General features: G+C 45.3%; 1 protein-coding gene across 2 annotated transcripts in view; it reads right to left on the bottom strand.

The window, feature by feature from the left end:
* Positions 1–22,406, bottom strand: part of EXOC3L4 (exocyst complex component 3 like 4) — a 125,323-nt gene that overhangs the window by 75,069 nt on the left and 27,848 nt on the right. For both annotated transcript variants that reach the window (XM_033952148.1, XM_033952149.1), the window contains one exon: positions 2,259–2,376. In XM_033952148.1, the coding sequence (XP_033808039.1) occupies positions 2,259–2,376 (118 nt within the window). The remainder of the gene's footprint in view (positions 1–2,258; positions 2,377–22,406) is intronic.

Below are 22,406 nucleotides of genomic sequence, written 5' to 3' on the forward strand. Positions count from 1 at the left end.
GTAGAAAGATACATATAATCCGAAATACAGTATTAAAATAAGAATAAAAATGAGTTAAAAAGTTAAAACAGTAAACCTTCAAATTATAAATCAAACAGCTGGGTTTTTACTAATTTTCTAAAAGTAAGATAAGAAGGCGCATGCATAAGGATATTCATTCTGCCAGCTTAAAAAGAAAGGGTTCTATCAAAAAATCTTTTATACCTAAAAGCTTTTACTGTTGGAAAAGTGAACAAATGAATTCGACGTGTGGATCTGTTAGAAAAATGCAAAACCAGGTAGGCAGGTGCCATACCAAATAGTGATTTAAAAAAGATACAAATAAATTTAAATAAAACTCTTGCCTCGATTAGAAACCAATGCAACTTTTTAAAATACGGACTAATATGTTCCCATTTTTTCAAATCAAAAATCAGTCGAACTGATGAGTTTTGAACAACTCGAAGTCTATTAAGGGTTTTCTTGCAAGTTCCCAAATAAATAATATTGCAATAGTCCAGCATACTTAGTATGGAAGACTGAACCAACAAACGGAATGAAAATACATCAAAATATTTTTTTATGGTTCGAAGTTTCCATAGTGAAATTTAGGGAGGGGTGAAACTTGGTATTATAGGCATTCTTCAGACAGAAGCTCCATTGGCTTGCCTTATCGTTTAGTTTCAGGACAGAAAAAGAGTCTGTCAAGACTAGAATTGTCAAGGACAGTTGTAGCTGGAAAGGTCTCTGTGAAAGATAGTTTTAGTCTGAGAAATAACAGTAGATGCAATATAATGTAATTTATTTCTTATATACCGCTAAACTCCGATTAGGATTCTAAGCGGTTTACAGAAAATAGACAATAGGGTGCATTGAAATTATAAGTAATATAGGTTAACAGAGAAATAAACATTAAAGGATACAATAAAAATAAGATAAATAAATAAAGAATAGGTACTTTGAAATTCCCTTACTGTCCCGAAGGCTCACAATCTAACCGAAGTACCTGGAAAAATAACAATTAGTTGAGTAATAAAAGTAAGAAATAGAAATGGAAGAAAAAAATAAGAAAATAAACATTCTAACAAGACTACATTGATCTAAGGACTTTGAAAGGTAGAAAAGAAGAGAGATAGGAATAGCTGCAGAAAGGGGGAACCGTTGAGCAATAGAATTTTGGAGAAATTTAAATGTTAAAAATAAAACAAAACAAGGGGCAAATCAATGAATAAAATTAACAATAAAACATAAACTGGAAAAAAATGAAAATAAAAATCAGAACAGTCGGATTAAAGTCCAGATTGAGATGACTTCACTGCTAGGCCGCCAAATTTCACCAGGTATCATCCGATCCTTGCCAACATATAGAGGCGGTACAATTGAACAGTATTAGAGAAGGGTCTGACCAGGTCAAAGAGTGAGTTGTGATATTGTGTGATTTGTAGTTATCTGTAGGCGACTAGATCTAGTGTGTGTCCGCCCCAATAAATTAGGCCAGTCGCATGTTGGATTAAATTGAAATCTGACATAAAGGATAGGAAGTCCTGTGCAAAAAAAACCATTACGGTCATCTGTATACTTCGGAGGAAAGACGGGAGAGGGGAGATATGATAGAGACGTTTAAATACCTACATGATGTAAATGAGCATGAGTCGAGTCTCTTTCATTTGAAAGGAAGCTCTGGAACGAGAGGGCATAGGATGAAGTTAAGAGGCGATAGGCTCAGGAGTAATCTAAGGAGATACTTTTTTTTACAGAAAGGGTGGTAGATGCGTGGAACAGTCTCCCAGTAGAGGTGGTGGAGGCCAAGACTGTGTCTGAATTCAAGAGAGCATGGAATAGGTACTTGGGATCTCTTAGAGAGAGGAAGAGATAATGGTTACTGCAGATGGGCAGCTCTATGACCTCACAATGCAGTGCACAGAGCCTTAGCCTATAGGAAGAGGAGATGCAAATGTTAAGAGCCTTAGCCAATAGGGAGAGGAGAAGATAGTGGTTGCTTTGGATGGACAGACTAGATGGGCCATTTGGCCTTTATCTGCCATTATGTTTCTAAGAAGGAGAGATGGAGAAAGAACACAATCCATGTAAAGAAATGTGAGGATAAAAACCAACAACACATCTGAGACATTAGGAGTATATTAGCTGACACTTTGAGACACAAGAGGTAGACTTTCTAAAAAATAGGATGAAACCCCCTGAACTGGTACAATATGAAGAGCAATGCGAGTCATGCAAGTCATGTTTCTTATTGAGAACAAAATCACTGAATGACTTACCGTTAATGACTTTCTGTAGTCAGCTTTTAATTTGTTGAGTACATGAGGTTCCAACAATGGAGGCAAACTTTCAATGTTTATTTCTGGCTTCAGAGCTGGATTTCCCATAAGATCTTCACTGTAAAGACACAACAAAAAGGTAGAAAAAAAAGGAGTCTTGCTTTTAAGTAAGGCATGCAGTTGTTATGACTGGGTACTTCCATTTAGACACCCTGAGGCCACTTGGTAAGAGCCTATTTTGTAATGACACCTATGTTCTGTTACAGAATACTAGCATAACGTAGTGTCGGCACACCTAACATTTAACCACATATAGTTATACCAACCCCAGAGCTGACATAAAAGCAGGCACCTAAGTTCAACAGGGACCTGTGTAGCTTACAGAAATCTGTATTGTATGCCTGATGTGGGAGCTCCACCTAGGTCCCACCCATCTTCCCCTCATGTATATGCAGTGGTATAGCCACGGAGGGGGGCCTGGGGTCTCTCACCTTCAGCTTGGTCGCCGTACCTTAAGAAGGATATGGCGTTACTCGAAAGGGTTCAGAGGAGAGAGACACGTCTGATAAAAGGGATGGAAAACCTTTCATACACTGAGAGATTGGAGAAATTGGGTCTCTTTTCTCTGGAGAAGAGGAGACTTAGAGGGGATATGATAGAGACTTACAAGATCATGAAGGGCATAGAGAGAGTAGAGAGGGACAGAAAGAAAGAAAGAGAGACAGAGAGAAATAGAGAGAGAGATAGAAAGAAAGAGAGAGAGAAAGGGAGAGACACAGAAATAGAGAGAGAAAGAGAGAGAGATAGAGAAATATTGGAGCAACTGGGTCTCTTTTCCCTGGAGAAGAGGAGACTTAGAGGGGATATGATAGGGACTTACAAGATCATGAAGGGCATAGAGAGAGTAGAGAGGGACAGAAAAAGAGAAAGGGAGAGAGAGAGAGAGAGATAGATAGAGAAAGATTGGAGAAACTGGGTCTCTTTTCCCTGGACAAGAGGAGACTTAGAGGGGATATGATAGAAACTTACAAGATCATGAAGGGCATAGAGAGAGTAGAGAGGGACAGATTCTTCAAACTTTCAAAAAATAAAAGAACAAGAGAGCATTCGGAAAAGTTGAAAGGGGACAGATTCAAAACGAATGCTAGGAAGTTCTTCTTTACCCAACGTGTGGTGGACACCTGGAATGCGCTTCCAGAGGACGTAACAGGGCAGAGTATGGTAACGGGGTTTAAGAAAGGATTGGACAATTTCTTGATGGATAAGGGGATAGAGGGGTATAGATAGAGGATTACTACACAGGTCCAGGACTTGTTGGGCCGCCGCGAGAGCGGACTGCTGGGCAACATGGACCTCAGGTCTGACCCAGCAGAGGCATTGCTTATGTTCTTATGTTATGACTCCCCTATGTTTTCATGGCTGGTGAGGATGTCAAGCCCTGCCGGACGAAGAGGTCTCCTGCCCGAGTCGTACCTGCAGCAGCACTTAAATTCAGCAGGTGCGCTTCAGCCACTAACGCCGCCTCTCTCGTGCATGTTCAGTTCAAGTCTAACTCGGAAATGCGTGGGAGAGCCAGCACTGGCGACCAATGCACGCCTGCTAAATTAAGGGCTCCTTTTGCTAAGTTGCTAGCGGTTTTAGCTCGCGCTTAGTGCGCACTGCAATGCTGCGCGCACTGGACGCTAACGCCTCCGTTGAGCTGGCATCAGTGTTTGGCGCGTAGCACGGGGTTAGCGCACGCGGCAATGTAGCACGCACTAAAAACACTAGCGCACCTTAGTAAAAGGAGCCCTACGTGTTGCTCATTCGGCGCAGTTGCGACTCAGGCAGGAGATTCCTTCAGCTGACAGGCTTGGTATCCCCGCCAGCAAAGGTAATATTTTATTGCGATGGATGGTAGGAGACTGTTATTACAGGGGAGGGGGAAAGGGGAGAGAATATTGGGGCCCCTCAGTCCATTTTGGGATCCCAAAAAAAAATTGACTACTGGCTACGCCCCTGTATTCCCCTTGCAAATACACACTCTGTAAGTTAAGTGAGTATTTACAGAATAGCACTTAGCTTCCTACCAACACTTACTGTATGTTCACATATGCACTTAAGTGTTATTATTTTCAACACTTGTGGTGCATGACCCAATTTGTCCAATTTGACACGGACTAGAGGACATGTAATGAAGCTAAGGGGGGACAGGTTCAGGACTAATGTCAGGAGGTTCTGCTTCACTCAGAGAGTGGTTGACGCCTGGAATGCCCTCCCAGAGGAGATTATTGCGGAATCGACCGTCCTAGGCTTCAAGAGCAAACTAGATGCATATCTCCTTAAGAGAGGCATATAAAGATATGGTGGACTATAAATTACGCCAGGTGTACACCTGGCAGGGCCTCCGCGTGTGCGGATCGCCGGACTTGATGGACCGAAGGTCTGATCCGGAGATGGCAGCTCTTATGTTCTTATGTTCTTATGACCCACAGGCAGAGAACTAGAGTGATGCACTGGGGCCAGGACCCTATCAACATTTTGCCCAAACAGCAGCAACAGCTAAAGAGTTTGAGGACAGGGGAAGAGCAAGGAAGAAAGGGAGACTTACTAGCCCCAGGGTGGGGGTGGAACAGAAAAGAGGTGAGGGAAAGAGGCACAGAAAGCAAACAGAATGTTAGGAATTATCAGGAAAGGAATGGAAAACAAAGATGAAAATGTTACAATGCCTTTGTACACCCATCTAGGTGAGGCCACACCTTGAATACTGTGTGCGATTCTGGTTGCCATATCTCAAAAAAAGATATTGCGGAATTAGAAAAGCTATAGAGAAGGGCAGCAGAAATGATAAAAGGGATGGAATGACTTCCCTATGGGGAAAGGCTAAAGCGGCTAGGGCTCTTCAGTTGGAGAAGAGACGGCTCAGGGGTGATATAATACACGTCTAAAAAATACTGAGTGAAGTGGAAAGGGTAGTTGTGAATCACTTCTTTTACTCTTTCCAAAAATACTAGGACTAGGGGGGGCATGTGATGAAGCTACTAAGTAATAGATTTAAAACAAACCGGAGGAAATATTTCTTCCCTCAACTTGTTATTAAACTCTGGAATTCGTTGGCAGAGAACATGTGAAATCAGTTAGCTTAGCAGAGTTTGAAAAAGATTTGGATAATTTCTTAAAACAAAAAAAAAAAAGTCCATAAGCCATTATTGAAATGATCTGGGGAAATCCACTGCTTATTCCTAGGATAAGCAGCATAAAATCTGTTTTACTCCTTGGGGATCTTGCCAGGGACTTGTGACCTGGGTTGGCCACTATTGGAAACAGGATACTGGGCTTGATGGACCTTCTGCCTGTCCCAGCATGGCAATTCTTATGTCCTTAGGGATGGAGATTGAACTCCTCTCACCTTGGATTCCACATCTTTAACCCTTTATGTCATGTCTGCCTGACCAAGTTAGATTGTAAGCTCTTCTGAGCAGGAACCGACTATTAAAATGTCAAAATGTACAGCACATTGTATGCCTTTCAGCACTATATAAGTGATAAATAGTAATAGCAGTTTGGCTCCTCCAATCAAAAAGCTGTTCGTCTGCCTTTTGGTACATTCTTTCACAAGGAGAAAACTTCCAGGGGGTAGCCCCCATTAATCTAAACCAGCAACAATAAAGTAGGCTCTAGGTTAGTCTGTACAGGGCCACCAGCCTCTTAGGCATGGTTAATGCAATGTCTGTTTCAGGTGTTGTAGGGGCCATTAGCACCCCCATAAAATACTCTTGAGAAATACTTTTTATGAATCATTCCTTTACAATAGACAGACCCCCATGCCTCTCTTCCTCGGCTCCCCTCCCCCGTTCCCACCTGAGCTGTTTTGGAGGCCCACAAGAAATGAGAACAATGACAGAAGGAGGGGGCGAAGGGGAACGAGTGTAAAAGGGAACAGTGGGAGAGCAATTAGAAACATAAGCTGCATGCGTGGAGGAGTAGTTACAGCAGAGGCAGCCTGAGGAGGAGAATTTCCACAAAGCAGGCAGAACAGCTTAATGAGAGAAAAAAGAGAGAGAGAAAAAAAAAAAAAAGCAATCAAATGCAAAGATTTTCAGAGAGAATAAGGATCTTTTATATGGAAGGCACATTATTGCTTTACTATCAGGACTGAACTCAGGAATGCAGAGGCTGGCATAACGCGCTTCCTTTAATTCACAGGTCATCCAGAAAGAACTGTGGTAGTGAGGCTCAAAAGCATCCGTTAGCTGTTCTGGTTACGTTGGAAAATAACGTTCTTGTTTTGTTTTCTAATCTGCCTTGTTTACTGGCTTTGTAAGTTTTGAGTAGGGTTTCTCTCTTGAGATTTTAAAACACCCCTGTGCCAAAAATTAAAAATAAAACAGGTGTTTTATGGACTAGGTCCACCATCCTTCATTGACAGAGCTACACGTCCTGTTTGAAACTCCTCAAGACACGTCTGCGGAGTAAGGCCGCCAACTGGATCTAAATTTGCAGGATAGGGTTGATCCAGGCCTGAGTTTACCCTAGTGCACGCTGGGACTTGTAGTCTTGTTTTTCTTAGGGACTGCGATGGGGTAAATCCAGGACCAGATCAACCCTGTCCTGCAAACCTGGATCTAGTTTACTGTGGAGAGCCAGGAAGAAGCAGGAAAGCTCGGTAGGTGGCATTTTACCACTGAACTGCAGGTTGCTGCTGGTTGCAAATCAGAGACTTCAGCTGACCTTGAAATGAAATCTGCATGTACACTGCTTGTTATTCTCCCAGGCTCATTCTTTCCCTCTGTTCAATGCAAGGGAAGAGAAAAGATTAGAACACAATAAAACAGAAGGACAAATGGATAGAACGTAATAAAGCCGAAGGGACAATGGCGGTGGGGAAAGGGGAAGCTCTAGCAAAGGACAGGAAGAACTGAAAAATGTCACATCATAAAATTTAGCATTCATTTGAGCACAAAAGATACTTTTAGGTGCATGAACAAGTCAACACTATCCATTGCATCTCTTTACACAAATGCCTTCACATAACGCAATCATTGAGAACTACCGTGTTTCCCCCAAAATAAGACCTACCCTGAAAATAAGCCCTAGCATGATTTTCGGGGTATGTCTTAATATACTCCCTACCCCCGAAAATAAGCCCTAGACGCCGGCAGCAGCAGTGCTTCCCCCTGCCTGCCCGCCGCACACCCCCACCTCGCATCCCCACTGACCCATCTCTCCCTCCCATCCGAACCACGAGACAGGAATATCTTATAACAGCAATTTACACAGGCTGCTTCGTGGCCTTCTATCTCCCGAGCGTTCCTCTGCCGTGTTGCTGATGACATCATCGGTGATGTAGAAGTGGAACGCCTGGGATACAGAAGGCCACGAAACAGCCTGTGTAGGTTGCTGTTATAAGGTATTCCTGTCTCGCAGTTCGGGAGGAAGGGAGAGATGGGTCAGCGGGGTGCGAGGCGGGGGGGGGGGGTGCTTAGGTGGCAGGCGGATAGAAAGATGCTACATAGGGGGATGGCAGGAAGAGAGGGATAGAAGCTGCAAGGGTTCTACACAAGGGATGGGAGGGAGGGATACAAACTGCAAGGGTTCTGCTGCACAAGGGTTGGGAGGGAGGGATAGAAAGATGCTACACAAGGGGATGGATGAGAGGGAAGGAAAGGTGCACATGTGGGGGACAGAAAGGAAATAGGAAGAACTGGGGTGGAGGAGAGGAAGGGAGAAATGATCATTACAGGAAAAAAATAAGACATCCCCGAAAATAAGACCTAGTGCCTTTTTTGGGCCCCAAATTAATATAAGACAGTGTCTTATTTGGGGGGAAACACGGTACTACTACAATGTGAGATATGTGGCAACCCAACTTAAAATGTTTTCTGTTGCTGGAATGTCATTTTGGGATAGGCTTAGTGGCCAATTAAGAATATGTGCAGATCATAATAGCTTTAAGAAGATGTTGAAAACCAAGAGGTCCTTTTACTAAGGCGCGCTAACTGATTTAGCGCTTGCTAAAGACAAGTGTGTGCTAAATGCTAAGGCGTCCATAGAATATAATGGGTGCCTTAGCTTTTAACGCGTGCTAATCTTTAGCGCACACTACATCGATTAGCACGCCTTAGTAAAAGGATCCCCAAGCTGTTTGTAGAGGCATACTTCTGATTTGGGGTTTTTTTCTGAAATTGTTTGGGTATCTTGATAACATGTAACTCTATGGGCTCCTTTTACGAAGGCACGTTAGCGGTTTAACGCGCTTAATAGCGCTCGCTAAACCGCTGGCTGCGCTAGCCGATACCGCCTCCTCTTGAGCAGGCGGTAGTTTTCCGGCTAGCGCGTGATGAAAAGTCTCCCACGTTAAACCCGCTAACGAGCCTTCGTAAAAGGAGCCCTATATGCTAGTGAAGAATCTGTAGGTTATATTTTTTTATGTGTTTTGATATTGTTTTTAAGAGTGAGATGCATTGTTATTTGTTCTTGCCTTGTGTTTATATGAAAACCGATGTGACATCAAGCGGTATTCAAAGTTTTTTTTTAATAAATAAATTAATAAATACTATTTATCATTTTTATAGCACTGAAAGGTGTACGGAGTGCTGTAAATGTAAATTTAACAATGTAATAGACGGTCCCTGATCAGAAGAGCTTACAGTCTAATTTAGTCAGACAGACAGGACATTTAGGGGTGGGGGAGTTTCTTGCAGAGAGAACGGTAGGATAGACATAGATATCTTATGGTGAGTGGGAGTTAGGAGATGAAAGCAGCCTCGAAAGAAAGTGGGCTTGGATTTGAATACTGCTAGAGACAGAGCCTGATGTAATGATCCAGGCAGTCTGTTCCAGGCATACGGCATGGCACGAAAGAAGGGACGGAGTCTGGAGTTGGCAGTGAGGAGAGGGGCTGCAGAGTGAATGCAATTGTAGGTCAGTAAGAAGAGTTTGAACTGTATTTGGAAACGGACGGGGAGCCAATAAAGTGACTTGAATGGCAGCTCTGGTGAAATATAGGTCAAGCAGCAGAATTTTGAATGGATTGAAGGGGAGAGATATGGTTGAGCGGAAGACTTGAGAGAAGTACATTGCAGTAATCTATGCAAGAAGTGATCAGAGTGTGGATAACAGTTTTGGTAGTGTGCCCGGAGAGGAGAGGTCTGATTTTGGTAATACTATGAGAGAGGAAGAAGCGACAAGTTTTAGCAGTTTGTTGGATATGATCGGAGAAGGAGAGAGGAGTCAAAGATGACCCCGAGATTGCAAGCTGATAATACAGGGAGAAGGAGAGTGTTGTCCACAGAAATAAGAGAATGGGGGAGGAGGAGGTGGGTTTAGGTGGAAAGATAAGGAGCTCATTCTTAGCTATAATCAGTCTTAGAGGGCGGCGAGACATCCAGGTGACAGTGTTGGACTCGGGCCTGGAGTCCTGTAGAGATTATCTGGTGTGGAGAAGTAGATCTGGGAGTCATCAGCATAGAGGTGATATTGAAAACCATGGCAGGAGATCAGTGCACCGAGAGAGTGGGTATAGATCAGTGGTCTCCAACTCAAACCCTTTGCAGGGCCACATTTTGGCTTTGTAGGTACTTGGAGGGCCGCAGAAAAAATAGTTAATGTCTTATTAAAGAAATGACAATTTTGCATAAGGTAAAACCCTTTTATAGTTTATAAATCTTTATCCACACCCCCCCCCCGAAGTCCTGCATGTTCCCCCTTCCTTGCAGCGTCCTCCAGCTTCCCCCCTGGCCTCCCAGTCTTAGTTTCAGCTAATTACCGCAGCCTACAGAGAGGATCACCGGTGCTGTAGCGTTCCTTGTAGGCGGCCAACACAGCACGTTCCTTCTGCCGTGGTCCCGCCCCTCCTCTGACATCAGGGGCAGGATCGCAGCAGAGGAAACGTACTGCTGAGGATGACAGCTGCCTGAAAGGATCGCTACAGCCCCGGCAATCCTCTCTGCAGGTAGCGGTAATTATCTGAAGGTAAGAGCGGGAGGCCAGGGGGGGAAGCTGGAGGATGCTGCAAAGAGTGGGCAGCACTAGTACAGACCGTGGGTCGCAAAATAGCACCTGGTGGGCCGCATGTGGCCCCCTGGACCGCAAGTTTGAGACCACTGGTATAGATGGAGAAAAGAACAGATCCCAAGACAGAGTCTTTGGTTTATGGTTACCAGACATCTGGATTTACCCAGACATGTCCTCTTTTCAGAGGACTGTCCGGGCATCTAGACGACTTTTCAAAACCCTTTGTCTGGGTTTTGAAAAACTGGTAAGATCGGGGCTGAGACTGGCATGCATGTGTGGATGCGACACAGTGATGTCACATGCATGCACGCAACATCATCAAATTGCATCTGCGCATGCACAGATGCATTCCAGACCCGGCCCGAAGAGACGAAGTTTGCATGGGGCGGAGGTTGGGAGATGAAATGGGGTGGACCCAGGGGTGGAACAGGGCTGGCCTGAGGGTGGAACAGGGCTTGGCCACATGTTCTCCTTTTCCAGATGCAAAATCTGGGAACCCTACTTTGGTTACATCGATTGATAGTGGGGTAGAAGTGGAGATTGCATACACTGAAAGTGCGATGGGAGAGATAGGAAGTAAACCAAGGAGAGAAGAGAACCCTGGAATCCCAGTGAAGACAGTGTATCGAGGAGGAGGTGGTGATCAACACAAAAGCAGCAGAGTAAGTGAGGAGGTCAGAGTAGGGGCCTTTGGATCTGGCCAGGAACAGGGCATTGGAGAGTTTAGGAAGGTCAGTTTCCGTGGAATGCAGTGTGTGAAAGCCTGATTGAAGTAAGTCAAGAATAGCTTGAGGTGAAAGGAAGTCCAAGCAGAGGCGGTGAAAAGCACGTTCAAGTAGTTTGGATAAGAAGGGAAGGAGGGAGATGGGGGCGACACCTGGAGAGGCATGTAGGGCCCATATGTTCCCAAATACATCTTACTATTTTTGTTAGTCCTTTTTTAGTTCCCCCCTCCGTATTCGCGAATTCCATATCTACGGATTTGCTTATTCGCGATTTTAAACCCAAAAACTTATTTTCATATTTCAGGCTATTTTAAGCCCTGTAAGCCCCCCCTTAAGCCTTACCTGGTGATCTAGCGGGTTTTCGGGGCAGGAGCGATCTTCCCATTCTCCTGCCCCGTGCAGATCACTCACAGGAAATGGCTCGAGAGACTACGGGAGCTCGAGGCAGCCATTTCCTGTGAGTGATCTGCACAGGGCAGGAGTGTGGGAAGATTGCTACACCCGGTAAGGCTTAAGGGTGGGTTTACAGGGCTTAAAATAGTCGGGGAAGAGGGGGGTTAAGGGCAGAACTGGCCCAAATATTATTCAAGTTTTTTTTAATATTCGCGGGCCGGCTCTGCCCCTAACCCCCGCGAATATGGAGGGGGAATTGTAATAATTTTCAGAACTGTGTGGGTAGATACAAAGTTCATGGCCACCTTCCCCTGTGGATTGTTGTATCAATTCTCAAGAGGGAAAGTGCAAGCATATTTACCTTGGAAACTTGCTCAGGAAAAAAGTATCTGCAGAGATATGTATTTCCCTTTTCTGTGGGTACTTTTACCAAACAAGGCCATCTGAGCACTGCTGATTTGCAAATGTAAAACTATGGGGGTCTTTTACTAAGCTGTGTAGATAGCATGGATCTACCTTAACGTCAAAAATAACCAGTGCGGTAAAAATCCCAACATAGCTGACCCAGGAAAGGTGTCATAATGATACACACTGAATGCAAATTCTATAAAGGTAGTTCTACCTGGAATAGCCTTTATTTGAGTATTTATTTAAAATATTTCTAATCTGCTTAAAGGCCTAAGCGGCTCACAATAGAACATGCATAATAATCAAACAAAAACACAACTTTCAGCGTGAGCAAAATCAATAAAAGTTATTCTATCCAATTTGATCTTAATCTCTTCTCCAAGATTTTACTTCACCATCTCTTGACTATCAAGAAGTTTTTTCGTCAACCAAAAGCTTTAATAAAAGAAATGTGTTTCCTAGTAGAAACTATTTTAATTATTTTTTTATTTATAAAATTTTTATACCGTTTTTTTTTCCAAAACGATTTCCAAAAAGTTACATTCATAAAAAACCCCTTCTTCTATTAAACTGTGCTAGCAGTTTTTAGTGCAGAGAGCCACGCTGAATGGCCCGTGCTGCTTCCAACGCTCCTAGGAACTCTGTGAGCGTCAGGAGCAGCGCGGGCCATTCTGCGCGGCTCCCCGTGCTAGAAAACTGCTAGTACAGTTTAATAGAAGAGGCCCAAAATATTTTTAAAAAATAGACAGATTCAATCTTTACATATGGTCAATTGCTCAAAGAAATGCATCTACAAATAGTTGTGTTTTTTAACATTTTCCTAAGTAAGTTCCTGTCTACATTTTCGAATTGGACCAACAAGGCTATTCCACAATTTAACTCCTGCACGTGTCAAAGTCATGTCATTCATTTCCACATATTTAAGATTAACCTTCGTTTTCAGCAATGCTGAACTTTCGGAGCGCAATGATCTTAATGGTTGATACCCAGACATCAAACTCTTAAAAATTTCAGGGATCGTACCATATAAAAATTGATGACATAACATAATTGCTTTGTATTGAATTCTAAATACAACTGGCAGCCAATGCAGTTGTCGGAGATATGGAGCAATATGCTCATAACTTGATGTTCCAGTTATCGATCTAGCCGCGGCATTCTGGACCATAGCAAAGGTTAGAGACACCCGGGGAGGTGGTGCCCCTCCCCTTCCCTCTTCTCCGCCCCACCGCTCCTTCCCCACCCTCCCTGCCGCGAATGTGCAGTGCACCCCTTCCCTTCCCCTACACATCTTTAACTTTTCAGGCGTGAGCAGCATCACCAACTTGCTGCTTGCGTTGGCGTCAGCTCGCCCTCTGACGCCACTTCCTAGGCGCGGGTCCTGGAAGTGGCGTCAGAGGGAGAGCCGCCACTGGCATGAGCAGCGGGTAAGAGTTGCTGCGTGCACCAGCGAAGAACTAGAGGTGCAGTGGGGGAGAAGGGAAGGCTGTTGCGTAGCGGGGGGAGGAGGGGGTGGTGGAGAGGAGGACGGGTGTCAGCACCCCTACCAAGATGACGTCCAGGGCGGTCCACCTTCCCCCGCCCCCTTACTATACTACTGTGCCTAACTACTGTCGGTAAGGCACAGAAATGAAAGTATTCTATAATTCCACATCTAAATCCTGGGAATTCCCTTAATCTGCTTAAGTAGAAACAAACAGTAGATCCCAGGTACCAACAAAATGAGATGCTTTATTAAGAGTTTCTTTAAAAACACCCATCATGAGCCGTGTTTCGCCCAAAATAGGGCTGCAACGGGGTAATATTCAGAGGCGTGCTAAGTCACACTCTCAACCAAGCGTGCTATGACTCAGCATTTCAGCTGCAAAGAGAAACGGTGTGTCATGCTGCCGCAATCTGAAGATCTGAAACAAGTGAATTGGTAGCTACGATTTAATGCTAAGAAATGCAAGGTCATGCATTTGGGCTGCAGAAACCTGAGAGAACGATACAGTTTAGGGGGCAAAGAACTTTTGTGTATGAAAGAGAAGCGGGACTTGGGTGTGATAAGATGAAGGCGACGGTGAAAGCTAGAAGAATGCTAGGATGCATAGGAAGAGGTATGGCCAGTAGGAAAAAGGAAGTATTGATGTCCCTATATAAGACTCTGTTGAAGCCTCATTTCGAATATTGCGTACAAATCTGGAGACTGCACCTTCATAAAGATATAAATAGGACGGAGTCAGTCCAGAGAAAGGTACTAAAATGGTCTGTTGTCTTCATCACAAGGCATATGGGACAGATTTAAAGATCTCAATATGTATACTTTGGAGGATAGGTGGATGGGAGAGATATAGACGTTTAAATACCTATGTGGCATAAATGCACATGAGTCGAGTCTCTTTCATTTGAAAGGAAGCTCTGGATTGAGAGGGTTTAGGATGAAGTTAAGAGGTGATAAGCTCAGGAGTAATCTAAGGAAACACTTTTTTACAGAAAGGGTGGTAGATGCATGGAATAGTCTCCCAGAAGAGATGGTGGAAACAATGAATGTGTCTGAATTCAAGAAAGCGTGAGACACATGGGATCTTTTAGGAAAGGAGGAGATAGTGGATGCTGCATTCAAGACTGGCGCTCCAGTCACCGAAGAGAGCTAGAGGAAGACCACAGCTTCCATGCAGACAGAGGAATACCCATGACGGATGACAGAGGTCTCTGTGCAGACCAAAGTTATTCCACAACAGATGACTTCAGTCTCAGTACAGACGGAGGTGGTCGACCAGCAACAGACCGACAGAGACATCATGCAAGAGTTGATGAGCCTGAGGGAAGAGGTGAAGCGTCTCAGAAGCATCAGGGAAGATGAAGCCTACATCGATGGAGTCTTCCAGGAGCTCTCCCAAGTCTTTGAGCATGCACAAGGAAACATGACCATCTTTGAGACACCCAGACCAACCAGATCTGCAGCGTTGGAAGCAATGGCTGGGGTACAAGAAGAAGCTAGAGAAGCAGATTCCTGGCAGCTGGTCACCTCTACAAGCAAATACAAAAGACCTTCCTCTACTTCAAACAAACAGAGAAGCTTCACATCAACCCCACAGATCACCTTGAAGAACAGGTTCCAACTTCTACAGGAAGAACCAGCCAGCGACTTTCAGGATGACTTTCAAGAGGATTTCCAGCAGATGACTCAGGCTACAGGGGCAACAGATCAGCTCCCCCCGAGGAAACGCAGAGTGGTAGTCATTGGGGACTCCCTGCAGCGGGGCACCGAGGGACCAATATGTAGACCAGATCCACAATCAAGAGAGGTTTGTTGTCTGTCAGGAGCCAGAATTAGGGATGTGACCACAAGCTTAGGGAGACTAATCAAGCCCCATCCAATGCTTCTCATCCACGTCGGGATGAATGACACCGCCAGGAACACCCTGGAGAAGATACCCGAAGACTTTTGAGCCCTGGGTGAGAAGCTGAAGCAAATGGGAGCACAGGTGGCCTTCTCCTCCATCCTTCCAGTGAGAGGCAAGGGCAGAGCCAGGGAAGATCGTATCCAGAAGACAAACGAGTGGCTACACTTATGGTGCAAAGAGATGAACTTCGGCTTCCTGGACCACGGAGAGGCACTACAGGGACTATAGAGTTCGGACGGGCTCCACCTGACCAGACGAGGGAAGAACGTCTTCGGTAGATGACTGGCTCACCTGCTCCAAAGGGCTTTAAACTAGGTGAGTTGGGGGAGGGAACCCATTCTCATCCTGGTGTGGTAAGTATTAGAGAATGACACGGTGAAAAAATTGGTCCCCGTCACCGCCCCGTCCCCGTCTCACCATCCCCGTCACCGCCCCGTCCCCGTCTCACCATCCCCGTCACCGCCCCGTCCCCGTCTCACCATCCTCTTCACCGCCCCGTCACCGCCACTGCCACCCCATTCACCGCCCCGTCACCGCCACTGCAATCCCATTCACTTTTCTTTATTTACGTATAAAGGAAACATTCTTTAAAACTTTAAAACTTTAAAACTTAGTTAAATATTAGTTAATAACTATACAAAAACAAAACACGCAGAGAAAAAATTAATTAATATAAATTCTCAAAACTGACACATTTTGATCACTAAATTTAAAATAGTTATTTTTCATACAGTTTTTCAATCACTAATCTTCCACCACCCCTGGGGCTAGCAATGCAAAAACAAACACGACATGTACTTTAAATGCTTACAATGTTAGCCTATATGGTAAGTAGACGCGGCCGCTGTACCTAATCGCGGCAAAGATCTCCCTGCCGTGATTAGCATAGTGACCGCGGCTACGGCTGCAAGTCTCCCCTCCCCCCAGCGATCACGGCAGGAGGGCACCCAACCCCTCCTGTAGACCCCCCCAACGGCCCTCCCGACAATCGCAGCAGAAGGGTACCCAACCCCTCCTGCCGGTCCTCCCAATGGCCTCCCCTAAGATCGCCGGCAGGAGGGTACCCAACCCCTCCTGCTGGACCCCCCCCAACGAACCCTCCCACCCCGGAACCCCCTTAGTCTTACTTTCCAAGTTGGACCGGACGGCTCCTCACACGTATGGCCAGCAGGCTTGCCTCCGTCCAAATGAGGCGGGCCCGCCCCTACCCTGCCCAACCCACAGGATCCTAGGGCCTGATTGGTCTAGGCACCTAAAGCCACTCCCGCTATAGGAGGGGCCTTAGGTGCTTGGGCCAATCAGGCCCTAGGATCCTGTGGGTTAGGCAAGGGAGGGGAGGGGCGGGCCCGCCTCATTTGGACGGAGGCAGGCCTGCTGGCCAGACGAGCGAGGAGCTGTCCGGTCCAACTTGGAAAGTAAGACTACGGGTGGTGTTTCGGGATGGCGGGGTTTGTTGGGGGAGGGACCGGCAGGAGGGGTTGGGCACCCTCCTATTGGCGATATAGGGGGCCGTTGGGGGTGCCAGCAGGAGGGGTTGGGCACCCTCCTACCAGTGAGGGCGATCGTCGGGGGGGGGGGGGGGTTCTATTGGCAGGAAGGGTTGATCTGACAAATGAGGAGCACGGTGAAAACACAGGTAAATAGCGGTTCCTAGAAGGGGGGACATTGGCCTGCGGGGACAAATCTATTCACCGTTTTTGCGGTCGGTGAAAGGATTTGTCCCCGCATCTGCGGCGATTTGCTAATGAGGTCACCATAACCCGCAGCCAAACCGCAGCCACGCAGCGGTTCGCTGCGGGGATCGCTCCCCGTGTCATTCTCTAGTAAGTATCCATCCCGATATGGTAAGTAACTACTCCATTACTGAGTCTGAGGTAAGTACTTACACTGCAGTCAGTACTGCAGGGGACAGATCAGCTCAAAAGGGACGAACTAACTAATAGGGAACTAAAGGGCAAACTAAGTCAAGCGGGAAAATCTCCATGCAGACTGGGCAAACACGAAGTATATAAGGCTATGTACATTAATGCCCGCAGTTTAGGCAATAAAATACTGGAATTAGAGATGGAAATGAGGAGTGCCAACCTAGATGTGGTGGCAATATCTGAAACTTGGTTACCAGGTTATAACTTACTCCGCCGAGACAGAGAAGGCAAAAATGGAGGAGGAGTAGCACTATATACCAAGGAAGAAATCAAAGTTACCAGAATCACTGGTGTCAAGTATACAGCGGAGTCCCTCTGGGTGAACCTTGCCAGGGGAAGTGGCAAATGCCTGTATCTAGGCATTGTATACAGACCTCTGAAACAACAAGAAGACATAGACAAAGAATTAATTGAAGACATTGAAACCATCACACATAGTCCAATCCCTAGTCCTAGGTCTAGTGGACTACTGTAATATCCTCTATCTACCATGTCCACAAACTTGATAAAACAATTACAGACTGTACAGAACACAGCCCTCAGACTGATCTATTCACTTGGAAAATTTGACCACATCAATTCAAATTATACTGTCTATTATTCAAAGCAATAAACGGTACAGCCCCCACCTATCTAAACAATCACCTAAACTGGAACCTTACAACAAGATAAAGAACTCCGACCCCATTTTCCTACCCCCCACTCAAAGGTACTCAACGCACGAAGATGTATGATAACCTACTAGCGACGCAGGCAGCAAAACTAGACCCCTCCATCACTAACTTGCTGACAGCAACAAGCGACTACAAATCATTTCGAAAGGAAATCAAAACCCGGCTGTTCAAAAAACACATCCAGCTTTCCTAACTCTCCCCATGTCCTTCCCCCTCCAAAAAAAATAATTTCCCCTTAAATTGATACTCATCTTGCATTCTCTCCTCAAAGTTTCAACTACGAAACCAGCCCCTAAATTGTTATAATTCTATATCCGGCCAGTTGTCTCCTGATTTCCACTCATATTGTTATTTCTCCTCTGCTCGCTACCCTTCTTGTAACCTCTCCTCTAATACTCAACTATGTAATCAGCCTCTAGTGTGTAATTTTTCCTGGAAATGTCCAGTTTTCTTCTTTAATCCACCTAGAACTGCAAGGTACAGGCGGAGTAGAAGTCACTAATGTAATGTAATGTAATGTACTGTTAGGGGACTTCAACATGCCAGATATAAACTGGAACAAACTTTCAGCTACGTCCAGCAGCAGCAAAAGGCTACTAACCTCTATACGGGGAGCACGACTCAAACAAATGGTACTGGAGCCCACCAGGGATCAGGCGATTCTGGACCTGATACTCACCAATGGAGATAGCGTCACAGAGGTTTCGGTAGGTGAGGCGTTGGCCTCCAGCGACCACAACATGGTGTGGTTTCACCTCAGGAAGGGATCCACGAGGTCGAACACGTCAATGAAGGTCCTTAACTTTAAGGGCACTGACTTCGAGAGCATGGGAGATTTTGTCTCTGAGGCGCTGCAAAACCAAGACACAACAGATGATGTGGAGGTAATGTGGTCAGCTCTGAAATCTACCCTACAGGAAGCAACCAACCTCTTTATAAGAATCGTGAGTAAACGGCAGAGAAATAGCAAACCCCAATGGTTCTCTGCGGAGATCTCGGAACTCGTAAAACAGAAGAAAAGAGCATTTGTATCCTACAAACAATCACAACGACCAGAAGCCAAAGAAGCTTATCTAGAGAAATCTAGAACTGTTAAAACAGCAGTCAGAAACGCCAAACTCCGGATGGAAGAAAATTTAGCTAGGAATATTAAAAAAGGGGATAAATCCTTCTTCAGGCATGTTAGTGATAGAAAGAGGAATACAGATGGGATAGTGCGCCTGAGGAAATCCGACGGCAACTTTGCAGAATCGGATTCCAATAAAGCCGAACTACTTAACAAATACTTCTGCTCAGTCTTTACCTGTGAGGCACCGGGATCCGGTCCACAGCTGCAAACAAGGGAGAGCTCAGAAGACCCGAATTTTGAATTTTCCACCAGCAGCATCTACCAAGAATTGTCAAGGCTCAAAGTGAATAAGGCCATGGGACCGGATAAATTGCACCCCAGAGTGCTTAGGGAATTGAGAGATGTCCTGGCAGAGCCATTAGCTGCACTCTTCAATCTTTCTCTGAGCACGGGAAAAGTTTTATTAGATTGGAAAACAACTAACGTTATTCCGCTCCACAAAAAGGGATGCAGGTTAGAGACTGCAAATTACAGACCAGTAAATCTCACATCAATAGTATGTAAACTTATGGAAACATTGATTAAACACAAATGAGATATGATTCTGGATGATGAGAGACTGAGGGATCCCCACCAGCATGTATTTACAAGGGGGAGATCCTGCTAATCCAACCTGATCAGCTTCTTTGACTGGGTAACAAAACAACTAGACAAGGGAGAGTCCCTAGATGTAGTGTATCTAGACTTCAGTAAGGCTTTTGATAGCGTTCCACACCGTAGACTTTTGAACAAGATGAGTTCGTTGGGGCTAGGAGAAATATTAACTACATGGGTTAAAGACTAGCTCAGTGGCAGACATCAAAGGGTGGTGGTAAATGGTACTCCCTCTGAAAAGTCAGAAGTACACAGTGGAGTACCGTAGGGCTCGGTCCTGAGTCCAATCCTATTTAATATCTTCATACAAGATCTGTCTCAGGGACTTCGGGGTAAAATTGCATTATTTGCCAATGATGCTAAATTATGCAACATAGTGGGCGGAGGTACCATGCCCAACACTATCACACAAGACATACTTTTACTGGAGCACTGGTCTACTATTTGGCAGCTGAATTTTAATGCCAAGAAGTGTAAAGTTATGCACCTTGGTAGCAGAAACCCATGCAGGACCTACACTCTGAATGGTGAGACCTTAACGAGAACTGTTGCAGAACGGGACCTGGGAGTTATCATTAGTGAAGATATGAAGACAGCCAATCAAGTGGAGAAAGCCTCATCTAAGGCTAGACAAATGCTGGGTTGCATCCGGAGACGTTTTGTCAGCTGTAAGCCCGAAATGGTAATGCCGCTGTATAGATTGATGGTGAGACCACATCTGGAATACTGTGTGCAATTTTGGAGGCCACATTATCAGAAGGATGTGCTGAGAATAGAATCGGTTCAACGGTTGACCACCAGGATGGTCTCAGGACTCAAGGATGTTCCATATGAAGAATGTCTAGGTAAGTTGCAGCTATACTCCCTCGAGGAACGCAGAGAGAGGGGTGACATGATAGAGACATTCAAATACGTTACTGGCCGTATTGAGGTGGAAGAAGACATCTTTTTCCTTACAGGATCTACGGTGACAAGAGGGCATCCGCTAAAAATCAGGGGCGGGAGATTTCATAGTGACACTAGGAAGTACTTCTTCACCGAAAGGGTAGTTGACCGTTGGAATGATCTTCCACTTCAGGTAGTTGAGGCCAATAACGTGACTGACTTTAAGAACAAATGGGATCAACATGTGGGTTCACTTCAATGAAGAACTTATGGGGGAGGGTTATTTGAGTGGGCAGACTTGTTGGGCCGAAGGCCCTTTTCTGCCGTCATATTCTATGTTTCTATGATGGGCAATTTGGCATTTATCTATCTTTATGGCTCTATCAAAATTGCATGCCAAATGTTGGCCAACCTATACAAAAATTGGAGGAGTGTGACTTGGGATGTCTGTGTGGATACTGGATGTTACTGATCAGGGGAGGGAGGAAGGAAAGGGATGCTGGAGCTGGGGAGAAGGAAAGGGAGATATTTAGCATGGCGGGAGAAGAAAGGAGGAGAAGAGAGATGTTCAAATATATTTTTATTGAGCTCAATAGAAACAACAACCAGAGAAACAGAGTTAACAGCAGATATGCTCACATTTTGGTATAAACATAGCAACGACCCCACCCCCCAACTGAACCACCCCTCCCGACCCCCCTGCCCAACCTCCCAAACCCCCCTCCCCTGGAGGGTCCTCCTTCACATTGTGACAATCAGAAACAGATAAGAAATCAAGGTATCAGGCATATCAGGTACATGAAACAAAACAAAGACGAAAATTAGCTATTAAGCAGACGGCTACGAGCCACTGGAGTCATAGTATTCCAAAATGGTTCCCAGACACATTGGAAAGTACGACCTGGGAGGGAGGAAAGGTCCTGTACATCACGCCGCTCCCACATCAAGAGAGTGATCATTCTGCATCGCCAAATAGAGTAATCTGGAGCCTCTCCCTCAAGCCATTTCAGTAAAACACACTTCAGGGCAACAAGGACAGTCCACTTAAGAAAGGCAGCAGCCCCCCTCGGACGAGGGCAATAATGAGGGATAACTCCAAACAACAATAAAGGCGAGCATCGAATTGAAATGTTCCAAATACGCTCCACAAATGTAAGAACAGCTTGCCAAAAGGTCTGAATATGAGAACAAGTCCAGAACATATGACCCAGGCCTGCATCAGGAACGTGGCAGCGGGGACAGGTATCAGTTTCACGGAAGCCTGAAAGATACGCCCACCTGGGAGAGATGTATAAGCGAAAAATCAACTTATAGTGTTGCTCCCAAAAGGTAGTATATTTTCTAAAGGCAGGTAATCTACGAACAGCTTGGTGAATCACATCATCAGGCAAGGCAATGGCAAGATCCCGAGCCCAAGCCTCTCGTGGGCCGGTGAGATCAAACATGGGGGACTCATAAGAACATAAGAACATAAGAAGCGCCATCTCCGGATCAGACCTTCGGTCCATCAAGTCCGGCGATCCGCACACGCGGAGGCCCCGCCAGGTATACACCTGGTTTATTTTATAGCCACCCTATCTTTATATGCCTTTCTCAAGGAGATATGCATCTAGTTTGCTTTTGAAGCCTAGGACTGTCGATTCCGCAATAATCTCCCCTGGGAGAGTATTCCAGATGTCCACCACTCTCTGTGTGAAGCAGAACTTCCTGACATTAGTCCTGAACTTGTCCCCCCTTAGCTTCATTTCATGTCCTCTTGTCCGTGTCAAATTGGACAATGTAAATAATCTTCTCTGCTCTATTTTGTCGATTCCTTTCAGTATTTTGAAGGTCTCGATCATATCCCCACGCAGTCTCCTTTTCTCAAGGGAGAACAATCCCAGTGTTTTAAGTCGATCCTCATATTCCAGTTTCTCCATACCCTTCACTAGTTTAGTTGCTCGTCTCTGCACCCTCTCCAGCAGTTTTATATCCTTCTTTAGGTAGGGAGACCAATGTTGGACGCAGTATTCCAAGTGAGGTCTGACCATT

This window comes from Geotrypetes seraphini, chromosome 7, assembly GCF_902459505.1.
Source record: "Geotrypetes seraphini chromosome 7, aGeoSer1.1, whole genome shotgun sequence".
NCBI classification, from domain to species: domain Eukaryota; kingdom Metazoa; phylum Chordata; class Amphibia; order Gymnophiona; family Dermophiidae; genus Geotrypetes; species Geotrypetes seraphini.